Source organism: Ctenopharyngodon idella, chromosome 1 (genome assembly GCF_019924925.1).
Source record: "Ctenopharyngodon idella isolate HZGC_01 chromosome 1, HZGC01, whole genome shotgun sequence".
NCBI classification, from domain to species: Eukaryota; Metazoa; Chordata; class Actinopteri; order Cypriniformes; family Xenocyprididae; genus Ctenopharyngodon; species Ctenopharyngodon idella.
The window spans coordinates 2,749,117-2,763,208 of NC_067220.1; the positions used below are offsets into that span (position 1 = coordinate 2,749,117).

General features: G+C 39.5%; 1 protein-coding gene across 3 annotated transcripts in view; it reads right to left on the reverse strand.

Annotated features, from left to right (window-relative positions):
* Nucleotides 1–14,092, reverse strand: part of LOC127508051 (deoxynucleoside triphosphate triphosphohydrolase SAMHD1-like) — a 142,070-nt gene that overhangs the window by 106,004 nt on the left and 21,974 nt on the right. For 2 of the 3 annotated variants that reach the window (XM_051885622.1, XM_051885612.1), the window contains exons 11-17: nt 13,687–13,778; nt 11,793–11,878; nt 11,242–11,609; nt 10,934–11,017; nt 10,744–10,845; nt 10,314–10,442; nt 8,241–8,351 (exon numbers count right to left, since the gene is read on the reverse strand). The exons of the other annotated variant lie outside the window; for it this stretch is intronic. In XM_051885622.1, coding sequence (XP_051741582.1) covers nt 8,241–8,351; nt 10,314–10,442; nt 10,744–10,845; nt 10,934–11,017; nt 11,242–11,609; nt 11,793–11,878; nt 13,687–13,778 — 972 coding nt within the window. The remainder of the gene's footprint in view (nt 1–8,240; nt 8,352–10,313; nt 10,443–10,743; nt 10,846–10,933; nt 11,018–11,241; nt 11,610–11,792; nt 11,879–13,686; nt 13,779–14,092) is intronic. 3 annotated transcript variants of the gene reach the window in all.

The following is a 14,092-nucleotide window of genomic DNA, read 5'->3' on the forward strand; positions in this document are numbered from 1 at the left end:
AGAGCGTCTCAAGATCAGGGGAGTGAGATTTACACGCACAGCTCTTACTGGCCTACGTCCGTTACACCTTTTCAATATATTTCCATGATGCCGTATAAGTTGTATTTCAAGACATGTACTTCTTTGTCTGTTGTGTTCTTCCCATGATCATTCAGCACAATAAATATCACAAGCAATCCTGATATATGTGATCTAACCTGTGTAGCAAAAAGAGATCTACATTAAAACTGTGATTCAATTCCAGCTCATTTCAGTATTTCAACATTACAAACCTATAAAATCCACTCCCAAACTTACACAAATCTCTTCCTCTGTTCGATTGCAGCAATAGTACATGTTCTCTCTGACTCGCACGTTTCTTGTTTCTTTGAAACCGTTTAAATCACTTTCAGCATCAGAGCAGTGACTCATATGAAACTTTCTGTGTTTTCATTCTTGCACCATCAACACTAGTGAACGAAACCTATGGAGTTATGATCTATGACTGTGATACGAGTAGTTTTATTTATTTATATTTAAAATATACCTGTAAATGGATTAAATAAAATTTCTTTCTTTTTTCATAGCTTTTTGTAACTCAGTGATCAGTTTTAACAATTCTAGGATTATAATTCTGTTGGACTGCAGATGAGAAATTTGAGCAAATAGACAATGATAATCTAGATCATCTTTCAGTCTTCTGCTCACTCTCTCTACACTACACTGTGAATAAAACAGCATGACTAAACATTCATCATCATTATTAATAAAATAACACTCAAAAACACTTTATTGAATGCATTTTATTTTGGCATATTGTTTCACTTTATCATGGTTCAGTTTTGTAAAATGCTGTTTCCTTCTTATATTTTAACAAATTTTGTACAATGTTATTTATTTTCTGTAAGCCTCTTTGATCAGGCTACAGAATCTCTAGTTTGGTTTCATGTTTTTTATACAGTTTTTGGATCAATTATTTGATTGCTCAAGACATCCTGCATCTGCATCCTTGTTCATTTCTTCTTTCCAGAGTCTAACTGGCTTTTTAAAGGCTTGAGAAACTTTCCCATTAGTGTATGAATCTTTATTTTAATTAACCTTTAAGATTAATTAGAGACTCATTAATCACAAGACGTCTGTTAAGAAAAGAAACTCTTACACAAAATACAGTTAAAATCACCACATTTATTACAGTATAAGAGATAATAAACCATTGCTCCACCATTGCTGTAAACACAATAGGTTTTTTTTTTTGTCAGTTTCTAACAAACTGAAAAACAAGTTGTTTTTTCGCAAATAACTCACAAATAATTTCCCAGTAATAACAAAAGAAAGATGTAGCTGTAAGGACGCTGAGGCGGCATTAGAATCCATGTGCAGTGTTTAATGTATCCACAGCAAACAAATCCAAAACAGCAGGCAAATAATCGTAAACGTGAAGCAGGCAGAGGTACAAACACAGTAAGGCAGTCCAATCCAGGCAACAGAACAGTGGGCAATCCAAAAGGCAGTAAACAGGTGAAACAGGCAATGATCATACACAATAAGGCAAAATAATAGCAATGGGAAAATGCTCGGTAAGGCAGACAGGCTGGCAATACTTTGCGAAGTACAACGAGCAAGGCCATGCTTAAATGTCCACCAAACAGGAAGTTACCAGTGAAGCAGAGGGAGCGGCATACAGTCAGTACTCGGGAGAGGGCTCCCTCTGCTGGCGTGGCGTTACAGAATCCCCCCGCAGGAGCGACTCCTGGCACTCTACGTGGACGCCCCCGTGGCCGCGGTGCTGGACGATCGGGTCTGGCTCGATGAAATTCCTCAATAAGCGATGGATCCAGAATGTCGTGAGCGGCTACCCAGAATTTCTCTTCAGGTCCGTATCCCTCCCAGTCCACCAAGTATTGGAGCTGACCCCCTCTCCATCTGGAGTCCAACAACTCCTTTACCGCATATGCCGGGGTTCCATCAATGTCCAGCGGTGGAGGTGGATCTCGGTTCTTGACGTTGGGGTCAGATTCCGGGTGGACCGGTTTCAGGAGGGAAACATGGAAGGAGGGAGAGATGCGATAGTTAACAGGAAGCTCTAACTCATAAGTGACCGCATTAATCTGTCTCAAGATCTTGAATGGGCCTACGTACCTTGGACTGAGCTTCCTGCTGGGTAGCCGTAGCTTGAGGTCCCGTGTAGAGAGCCAGACCCTTTGTCCAGGTTGGTAGGGAGGATGTGGGCGACGTCGTCAATTGGCTTGAATCTCCTGATTCCTGACAGCTCTTTGTAGACGTACGTGAGCGCTGTCCCACACCCTCTCGCTACGGCGAATCCAGTCAAGGGACGGTTCTCCAGACCACGGGAACATAGGGGGTTGGTATCCTAGGACACATTGGAACGGTGTAAGACCAGTGGATGAGTGCCTCGATGAGTTCTGCGCATACTCTGCCCATGGTAGAAACTCTGACCACCGATGCTGTTCACGCCCACAGTATGACCTGAGGTATCTGCCGATCTCTTGGTTCAGCCTCTCCACTTGCCCGTTGGATTCCAGATGGTAGCCTGAAGTTAGACTGACATTAATATCAAGCTGTTTGCAGAATGCTTTCCATATCTGAGACGTGAACTGGGTTCCTCGGTCAGAAACAATATCTTAGGGGATACCGTAAACCCTGAAGACGTGGTGGAACATCACTTGAGCGGTTTCCATAGCTGTGGGAAGACCCTTTAAAGGAATGAGTCTGCAAGCTTTAGAGAAGCGGTCAATGATTACTAGGTCTTTGAGGTATGGGCAATGGTTGTAGTAGACCAGATGGAAGTTCTTTGGGGGTTTTAGACTGTGCACACACTGAACATGACTTGACGTAATTTGTTATATCCTTAACCATAGATGGCCACCAGAAGGAATTTTGTGTGAGGTGTAGTGTTCGTGAGATACCTGGATGCCCAGAGCAAAGTGACGTGTGGACCCATTGCATGACTCGGAGTCGAAGCCTGGAAGGAACATAATGTTTGTTAGCAGGACAGCCTTGTGGTTTGGGTTCATTGCTCTGTTCTCTTTGGATTTCATCCATCAGATCCCAAGTGATTGGTGCGATGATGATGGATGGTGGCAAGATGGATTCTGGTTGGTTCTCCGCCTGTGGGTGATCATGTCTCCTGGAGAGAGCGTCAGCTTTGCTGTTCTTACTACCAGGACGGTAGGTCACAGTGAACTGGAATCTGGTAAAGAACAAGGACCAACGAGCCTGGCGAGGATTTAATCTTTTTGCACTTTTTATGTATTCAAGGTTCTTGTGATCTGTGATTACCTGGAAGGGGTGAGTGGAACCTTCCAACCAATGTCTCCATTCTTCGATGGCTGCCTTCATAGCTAGAAGCTCCTTGTTGCCAACATCGTAGTTTCACTCAGCATCCGTGAGTTTCCTAGAAAAGTAAGCACAAGGGAAAAGCTTGCCTGGTTGTCCGTGGCGTTGAGAGAGCACTGCACCTATTCCACAATCGGATGTGTCAACTTCCAGCACGAATGGTAAATTGGGATCGGGATGTTTTAGGATTGGTGCAGTCGTAAAGCTGTGCTTGAGGTTGGTAAGTGCTTGTGTAGCGTGATCTGTCCATTTCAACTTTGACAGTTTACCTTTCAGTAGGGATGTTAGTGGTGCTGCTGTGATGCTGTAGTTGCGTATAAAGCGTCGGTAGAAATTGGCAAACCCCAGAAAGCGCTGAAGCTCCTTGACTGTAGTGGGTTGGGGCCATTCAGTGACTGCCGTGATCTTGGAGTTGTCCATTTCCACACCTTGATGACTGACGTTGTACCCTAGGAAAGATGTTCGTTGTACATGGAACTCACATTTTTCTGCCTTGACATAGAGTTGATTCTCTAACAGTCTGGTGAGTACAGTTCTGACATGACCCTTGTGTTCTTCCTCAGACTTGGAATAAATCAAGATATCGTCTATATAAGCCACAACATATTTGTTCAAAATGTCCTTGAAGATCTCGTTAATGAAGGACTGGAAGACTGCAGGTGCATTGGCTAGCCCATACGGCATGACCTGGTATTCATAGTGCCCCCTAGTGGTCAAAAATGCAGTCTTCCACTCGTCACCTTCCTTGATTCTAATGAGGTTATAAGCACTTCTAAGATCTAGCTTGGTGTAAATTTTAGCTTCTCTGAGTTGTTCAAGTGCTGCAGGAACTAGTGGTAGAGGATAGCGAAACTTAACTGTGACATTGTTAAAACCTCGATAATCAATGCATGGACGAAGTCCTCCATCCTTCTTCTCGGTGAAAAAAAAGCCTGCAGCTGCTGGGGAAGTGGATGGACGAATGAAACCGGAATTGAGAGCTTCCTCGATGTATTCTTCCATAGCTTGACTTTCTGGACGTGACAGGATATACTTTACTTTTCGGTGGTATGGCATTAGGTAGGAGATCTATGGCACAGTCCCATGGACGATGAGGTGGCAGTTGAGTGGCTTTGGTTTTGCTGAAGACTTCCTGAAGTTCTTGATAGCATGATGGTATGGTGACTGGCTTACATTCTGGACTCTCTATGCTGGTGGTAAAACAAGACTTGGTAATGGTTACTCAGGCAATTAGAAAAACAGAATTGTGACCAATGTATGATCTCACCATGTTGCCAAGAGATGACTGGGTCGTGAACAGATAGCCATGGATATCCAAGGATGATTTCATGGCACGGAGAATCAAGGACGTAGAAGGTGATGGTTTCTTGTTGAAATAGTCCTACTTGCATTTTCATGGGCAGAGTTAGTTGAGTGATGCCATCTCCAATGGGTTTGTTGTTAACGGTGTTTACCTTGAGTGGAGGTTCACAGTGTTGGACGGGAATGTTGAATGTTGTAATGAGGTCCTGATGAATTAGGTTTAATGCTGAGCCAGAGTCAATCAGCGCTGTAAATTCAAAGGAGCCATTTTCAGCAGTAATCGTGACAGTAGTAGTGAGAGATTTGGCGTTGGTAACTGAAATATTGTCAACACTTACTTGGCTGTTGTCAGCGTAGTTTCTCCGGGCTTTGAGAGGACAGACTGCGTTGCGGTGGCCTGCATTACCACAGTAGAAACAGATTCTGAATCAATCGTCTTGATCTCTCATCAGTAGTTAATCTCGTGACCCCTAGCTGCATGGGCTCAGGACTGGCATGATCATTGGCGTGGCTTGAGTCGGAAATCCGTGTAGCTTGCGAGGTATGCATGGGTCTTGTTGACTTGTTCTGAGGGCGATGAGTACGCATGAGATTGTCTTGATGGCTAATGTGACATACTCAGAAAAGGAGTGATCTTCACCCTTACATGCAGCTCTGCCTGTAACTCCATATTCAAACTGCGACGAAACAGGGCTTTGAGTGACACATCGTTCCAACCACTCTGAGCAGCAAGCGTTCTGAACTCAATAGCATATTCAGCGGCGGATCTGCGGCCTTGAGTTAGCTGCATTAAACGAGTGGAAACACCCTTGCCCCCTGCTGGGTATTCAAACACATCTCTAAGTTGTTTTATGAAGTATGGGTAGGATGTTTGGAACAAGCGATCAGTTTCCCAAACTGCAGCGGCCCACTCGATCGCTTTGTCCATTAGCAATGACATGAGGAATGCACACTTCTTCTCTTCTGAATCATAGTCACTTCCCTGATGCATGAAAAAGATTTCTACTTGGCGTATGAAACCTTTACATTGCTCAGCAGAACCATTAAACTTGTCAGGTAATGCAAAGCTTACTTTTCTGGGCATAGGCGGTGGTAGCGATCGCAAATACTGAGTGAAGTAGTCATTAGCCACTTGAGCTTTAGCCAGTTGATCACGGTACTCCTTGAGAACGTCGCTCTGATAAGCGAACGCGGCCTGTAGATTCATAACATCTGCTGGATTCTTCGGTGGCGAAGTATTATGTAAGGACGCTGAGGCTGCATTAGAATCCATGTGCAGTGTTTAATGTATCCACAGCAAACAAATCCAAAACAGCAGGCAAATAATCGTAAACGTGAAGCAGGCAGAGGTACAAACACAGTAAGGTAGTCCAATCCAGGCAACAGAACAGTGGGCAATCCAAAAGGCAGTAAACAGGTGAAACAGGCAATGATCATACACAATAAGGCAAAATAATAGCAATGGGAAAACACTCAGTAAGGCAGACAGGCTGGCAATACTTCGCGAAGTACAACGAGCAAGGCCATGCTTAAATGTCCACCAAACAGGAAGTAACCAGTGAAGCAGAGGGAGTGGCATACAGTCAGTACTCGGGAGAGGGCTCCCTCTGCTGGCGTGGCGTTACAGTAGCTGAAGTCCTGCATCCTAAAAAAGGTCAAAGGTTATATCTAGAAAGACTATATAAAAATGAATCCCTAAAATGTGTAAACTGCCAAAATATCTCTCAAGATCAGTAACCAGATTTATTGTTATAGCACAACACTTCACCATCCTCTAAAGTTAATCACTAATTAGTGTCTATCTGACATTCAGCAGATGTTTTGTCATCTCTGTCATTAGGTTTATTCAGAAATAAGCTCATATGGACACATGTGACTTCAGTAGCAATCATAAGAGAGATAAAATTTGAGTGTTTTCTAATAGCAATATTTTTGGTAATCATAACCCCTAAATACTTAACCGCATTTTTCACTGTAATGCCTTCTATATTTTCTAAGTCACAGTTATGGATAGCCATTTTTTAATTCACATTTTTTTAAAGTTTAGGGTCAGACCTGATGCCTTTGAGAAGACAGAAATTTTATCAATAACTAATGGAAGCACCTCTTTATTTTTAAGAAATAAAAGAGTATTGTTATATTGATAATATATGCCAAAGCTTGCCTATTTTTTCCCCAGAAATTTATTCACAGACTCGTTTATTCAAATTGTGTAAGTAAAATGACACTTCTATATAGACTAATTATTTTCATTGTTTTATACGCTTTTCATAGCAGAAACTGATTTATTACATGAAACAGTCCAAAAATGTCTGGGTCATCTGGGAGACAAAGGCAACTTTTTCCACCTTTTGACCACAAGATGTCATTAGTGTGCACCGTTTTGAAAAGCTTTGAGTAATGAACCTTTTACGATACAGTTGAGGGGAAAGCTTCAGGGGAAAGCTGTGCAAAGCTTCATTTCACCATCACTCATTTTTACAGTAACATACTGTAAAGTAGATTACAGTAAAGAACAGTGTTGCCAGTATTTTACCATTACTTTACAGGACAATTTTTAAACACTATTACAGGTTAACAGTGATTTGTTAATCACAAAACATGTCTACAAAGCAAATAAACGAATACAGACAAAAATAGAAGAAACACAATCAAATTTATTTATTAAGAGTTGTCACTGAAAAATCAAAACTTTTTTTTTCATAAATCATTTTCAGAAATCACTAACGCTTTCCCCAAAATCACAGATAAGAACTGATACATCTTCAGAAAGGTTAAAAGATTAAGAGAAAAAAGAAAGATACATTCCAGATAAACTGTAATCTCTAAAACTGTGTAACACCCAAAATTACTCATAGGAAACATAATCAAATCTTTGCACACATAACAAAAGAAATAATATAATATGAACTGATTAATCAATCATCAAACAAACCTGTCATAGCATCACTCTTAAACATCAACATCATCCTCTACCGTTAAACACTAGCTAGTGTCTATATCCAACATCCAACAACACCAAATACAGCTGCTCAGACAATAATATCAATCAGCCATTATGCCCAAATATCCTACTGTATATATAAAGAACTAAAATATTTTCAGATTTTTATTTTCATTGTTTTTTGTCATCAGCATCTCTATAAGGTATTTTCACAAAATCAGCTCACATAGACACACAAGCCATGACTTCAGCAGTTGAGTAGGGTTGTCAATCCATTTTAACCAAATTAATTGTATGATATGCCAAGTAATGAATCATTTATTCACCCTCATGTCATTCCAACCCCAAATGACTTTAGATTTTATCCTGATTTACCTTTCCTACTGAATTGGACTGGGAAACCTCTGCAAAGTAAATCATTAATTGTGTTGTTAAAGTTATTTATTATTAACTTAATTATATTAAGGTAATGCTTGAAACTGACAGCCCTACTTTAAATATTAAAATGGGTCAGACTTTACTCTGTCACACGATTAAGAGACTGAGCAGGGTTTGTGGCGCCCCATGCTGCAGGATTGGGATACTCCCCCTCATTCAGTAGGTAATGGGGCTCAGTGTAGTCACGCCCCTCATAGAGCTTCCAGATGCCTTTGATAACCTTACAAGAGCGGACCACATCTATACCACAGCGGTCCAAAGAAGGACAGTCCCCTGTGATAAAGCACTCGTTGCCTCCAAACTCATCTTTATCGTAGAACAGAATCAAACACTTGAAGGAGAGAGAAAAGATCAGACAAGGCAATCAAATCTCTACACACAAACACCCAAAGAAATCATAACAGCAGGAGTTGGTTAAAATCACATAAAAGTTATATAAATGAAGTGTGCACTGTTTTTTTTTTATTTTTTTCATGATTCACAATTATTTAGGCTATATTCATGATTTATAATTGCCCTCAAACACTGTAGCTGGTTAGTGTGGTTTACATCATTGAGAAGACGTGAGTTCTGTGCCAAATTCATCTTATTTTTACTTTCAAAGGATGAGGATGTGAGGAATCAGTGGTTAGAAATCATTTTTACAATGAAACCACAGCAGTATAATCTTTTGTTGTGTTCCTGTTATTTTACTGACAACTGCTTCGTAAATCTTGGTGAGTTCAACACGGGATTCGCAAAACAATTGTCCATGAAAGATGGGTCAGCAATTACCCAGTTTATTTGGACCAACTTACTTCTTAGAATCACAACCTGTAAGGTTGATTAATATATATATATATTTTTTTAATATATTTTCTGTTGAGTGTTTTAAACATAGTTTTGTTACATGGTTTATGTGTAGTTTTGTGTTCTATATTGTGTAGGTCTCTGGCTAACTCACGTTATTACTGTCTTAGTGAAATACTTCTGTTAATCATCTGTGGGCCACTATTACTGCAGATTATCTGTCGTTCTTACTACTTTGAGTAATGATAAAGGATGGAGCAAGATTTTGGTTTACAAACTGTAATGCATCAGTCATTCATGTTTTAGCTCAGCTAACATTTGTACATGGTAGATCAATCACAACAGACTGGGCCATCTGACCAATCAGAGCACAGTAGGCTAACAGAAAGGAGGGGTTTAGAGCAGTGGTTCTCAGCTCCAGTCCTTGGGACCCACTGCTCTGCACATTTTGTATGTCTCTCTTATCTGACACACTCAGAGCCCATACACGCGTTTAGCTGTATACGCAAAAAATTGTATCATATCGGCGTTTTGTTCAGATGTTTTTAAGAGCCTGAAAGCACTGTTTTTTTTAAACCTGGTCCCAGAGTGGATAAATCTGAAAAGGACACCATTGTGTTATCATGTGTACAGCCAATCCGTATATATTTTTTTAAATGATGAGGTCATCACCCCACGTCTCAACCCTAGTCAGACACCACTACGTCACATAACAGCAACAACAACAACAATAGTGAACTACATGCTTGTGTTCATGCTGCAGAAGTTACTGAGCCTGTTAGCTTTACTAAAATAAAGCTTTATTTCTAAGATTTACTAAAGTTTGAATACAGCGCACAAGGTTTATGCGCATGCTCCAAGTCGTCTTCTCTGTTTTTAGTCTATCTCTGTGGCAGAATTACAGCGCCACATACTGATCTGGCATGTGTACTGCATTGTTTTGAGTTGGTTTCAGTGGTTTCATGTGTATGCAGATATTTCTTGAGAAGAGAAAAAAAAAAAAAACCCAGATCGAATAGGGAAAGCTCTGGCTTCGTGTGGATGTGGCCTCTGTTCAGTTCATGGAGTTCTCTCCTAACAGGCTGATGATCTGAATCAGGTGCATTAAATAAGGGTAAAATATTTGTAAGTTAAATAACATGCAAAATGTGCAGAGCAGTGGGTCCCCAGGACTGGAGTTGAGAACCATTGGTTTAGAGAGACTGAATCTTCAAACTGCTTTAAACAAATCATTTGAGAACCTTTGAGAAACGAGGTGATATTAAATGAATATGATGAGAAAATGAAAGTGTTTTTTGACTTTGGATGCACGTAAACCTGTTGTAGGAGACCTCCAAAACAAAATTAGGAACCTTTAAAATAGCATAATAGGGGCAATTCAACCCTTTGTGGAATTTGTTCTGGAATTCAAGTTGAATGAAAACATAAACATGCAAATGTAAGCTCATCCTGCATACGCACACGCACATATGAACACACAGGGTATCAACACAACAGGTCATACCTTAGGCATCGGTTTAAAATATTCTCTGCTCCACTCATCAAAACACTGCTGAGCTTCCTTGAGCTTTTCTTCTGGGCCTTTATAGTACACTCTAAACAGTTCTTCATAAAAATCTTTTGGCAGGAACATCTGTCATTACAAGAGTTGTCAGAAATTAATGGAATAATAATTCACTACATAGTGTGTACTGTACTGTGTATTATTTTTAACATTATTAATACATGTTTTTCATTACAGAGGCATCAAAAATACAGAATGTGGAATACACGATAGAAATAAATATGACTTTACTTGAATTGAGAAATCTTGCAACAGTTTACCCTTCTTCAGGCAGTACATGATAGGAATGAATTGGCTTCTTTGTGTAAATAATTTGTTTGTAGTCTTTAATTGGGTATGTATTTTTAATATTTCAAAGTCACATGGGTACCTGATCAGTAATCAGGAAGACTTTGTCCAAGTCCCTCTTGCGGTAGAAATAGACATTGTCCATGGGGTTTTTATCCTTCATGCCACAATCCATGAGAACCACCTGAATAAGAGAAAATTCCCATTTGAATAATTTAAGAGAAACTGAAGAGATCAAGAGATGCAGATTAAAGGTTTATTTTTGAACATACATCAACCACAAAATCATCAACTTTCAGATCTTGTTTCTTTTCCTTATTCCATCTCTTCACTGCTGCTGTCCAGTCACGCTTTACCTTTATGAGGGTTTGAGAAAATCAACAGTAAAATACACCAAATGGCAAAAATTAATGGCATGCATAATATTTTCAGCTTGTAGAATACCATCTATACTAATATCTGTAATATCTGATCTTTTGTCTCATTACCTGTACAAGCTGCTACAAACTGAAAACAATGTTACAATAGAAAATATAATGAGCTAGATAGTAGTTTATTTTAGTTTTACACGGTCAAATACCTTTGATTTGTCTCTTTTCTCCATTTTGGCCTCTCCAAGAAACTTTGGCAGGTCCCTTTTGAGAATTTTCATCACTATTTCTCTAGCATCCTGAAGATCTTCTTCCTGAAGGATTTCTTGGGCGGCCTGAAGGTTTTCTCGTGCTGTCTCTAGGTTTTTGTCTTTTTCAAGTTTGTTTGCACCTTTTTGGAGTTTCTCTGCAGCTTTTTGAAGTTTTTCTGCATCCTTTCTGAGTTTCTCTGCAGTGGTTTCAAGTATTATTTTGGCTTCATCTGGCTTTGTTTTTTCATCTTTAAGATCTCTTTGGGCTTTTTTAAGTATCTTTTTGTGATCATACTCAGGGCACAATATTTTCTCAAGAATATGATCTGTTAGAAAAGGAAGAACATAACTATTGTTCTTTCGCATTTTAGTTGAAACATTCCTAATAACAAATCCATGAACAACTTACTGAGTAGATTATAGATACATCATAGTACCATTTGTGGATATAATTCCCTCTCCCTCCCTTTTCCTTTTCTTTTAGTCCCATACACAAGCTTCCCGCTGACCTGTGAGTTTGGTGTATTCTTCCATATCTTTTCTTGCTTCAGAGATCTGGAAATGGCCATCAGCTTTTACTAGGGCATCTCTAATCCTAAAATGCAAAGAAAAACAAGTATATATATGTTGTGTACATTACAGGGCCTAAAACAAAGCTTGATGAACACAGTGTACTAAATTTTCCAATACCAAGCCATATTAAAGGGGTCATATAATGGTACATGCACTTTTACAAGTTGATTGTACTGAAATGTGTGTTGGCAGTGCCTGTACACAACCATCCTATAATTATAAAAATCCATCCAGTGTTTTTTTTTTTTTTTTAATCTCCTTGTATGTTTTCTTCTGTCTCAAATTGAGCCGTCTGACCGTGTGACGTCACACTGTCGGACGCCCCTCCCACGATTGTTAATTGACAGCAGCGTTTCAACACAGACCCGCCCTGAGCGAGCTGTCATCATAGTCCGCCATTGTTGATACACTGGAGCAGAATGGTGTCTAAGCGATTGTGGTGTTCTGTTCTTGGGTGTAATAACGAACACAGCAGTCATTTTGATGTTCCTAAATCCGAACCGCTGAAGACGCAGTGGCTGAGTTTTGTTTTGAAGGGAATATTCCCCTGATCAACGTCAATGCTTTCATGTTTGCGCGAATCATTTCTCACCAGACTGCTTTATAAACGAGGGTCAGTATAAAGCAGGTTTTGTTAAGAAGCTGCTCCTCAAAAAAGGATCGGTACCAACTATTCATGTTCCTGCTGCACCTCCAGAAGAAGTGAGTGTAACGTTTTATTAACCTTTATATTAATCTTTGCAAATATTAATGAATGCGGCTAAAGTTTACACTCAGGGTACATCACGGCATGCTTTCTATAATTCATAATCCTACGTTTATAATGAACAACGCGTTATGGTTATTGTGTTGTAGGCAGGTGGTAAAGTTAACGTGGTAACACTACACTAAGCTTACTTTTGTAGATGGTTTATAACGGTGTCTGTTACTGATTAAGAAGTAATGTCAAAAAAAAAAAAAAAAAAAAAAAAATCGTGTTGTAACAGTTACAGTTACTGCATGAAGATGAATGGTACCACAATACCTGCAAAATACTGTTACATCCTGCAAATGCATATGATTCAAGACTATAAATACTCTTACTGATGTTTTTTAATATTACGCCAGAATAAGTTATGTTACGTTACTACGCTACCCTGCCAGTACATACAAAGATAGATCAAAGTGACATTACGTTAACCAACCATTCAGAAGCGTCCTGTTCGAGCCTTAATTGTCGAACTTCGTCGGGCCCGTCATCTTGTTCGGGTCCGACTCCGGTTCAAATTGATACAGTTGCACAGATGTGTCCTCAGAGACTCCCGCTGCCATTCTTTCTCCAAAATATACCCTCAGCTGTTGTCAAGGCAACACTCCAAGTGTGTTGTGTCAAAACGCCCCACAGAACAGAGGGACGGGGTGAGCAAAGCTCATTATCATTTAAAGACACATGCACTGAAAGGGCTTGTTATAAACAGCTGTTTTTGACCAGGTAAAATGAGAATTTTTAAGTATATTACAAACTTTTCATTTAGACCCTAAAGAATCATATTAACTTGTACAAAAATGGCATTATATGACCCCGTTAATGTCTGGAAACAGGACACAAAAATATACAGGCAACAACAAAAATATACATGTATCACAGCTATAAAAGAAATAATATACGTTTGAGGTATAATGTGACCCTAGAGTCAGTCAGACAGCTAAATAAATAAATATACAAATAAATAAAAAATCTGCACCAGTCATTATACAGAAATGTATTAATTATGTGATTGACCATTATATCAAGTATTTCAGAGAGCCTATTTAATTTGTGACACACACAAAAAAACCCATAAAGCTTACATGATTTCAATAATATTGACAGTCTTGTGCTGGTAGGCCTGGCGATGCAGAGTGTATCTGGTGCGAAACATGTCAAAAATATTATGTGCCTCCTGTTAGAGAAAGAAAAATGCACCAGAATGTGATGAATGTGAAATAGATGCATTTTATATTATATTATATTATATAGTGCATCATAGATTTGTACCACAAGATCATGGTTGGTGTTCATAGTTGTCAAGTCCGCATATAGTACGCAACTTTGGGCTTCTTTTTTTGGCAAGTCGCGTTAAAAAATCATGGGTCGCGGCTTGCGGTTTTTTGGGCTTATTTTAAAAAATGTGGTTGCTTGTTAGGAAAATATGATAAGCAACTTTGTTTCTTTACATTTATGGACGCCGTTTTCTCCAATACATTGATTGACACT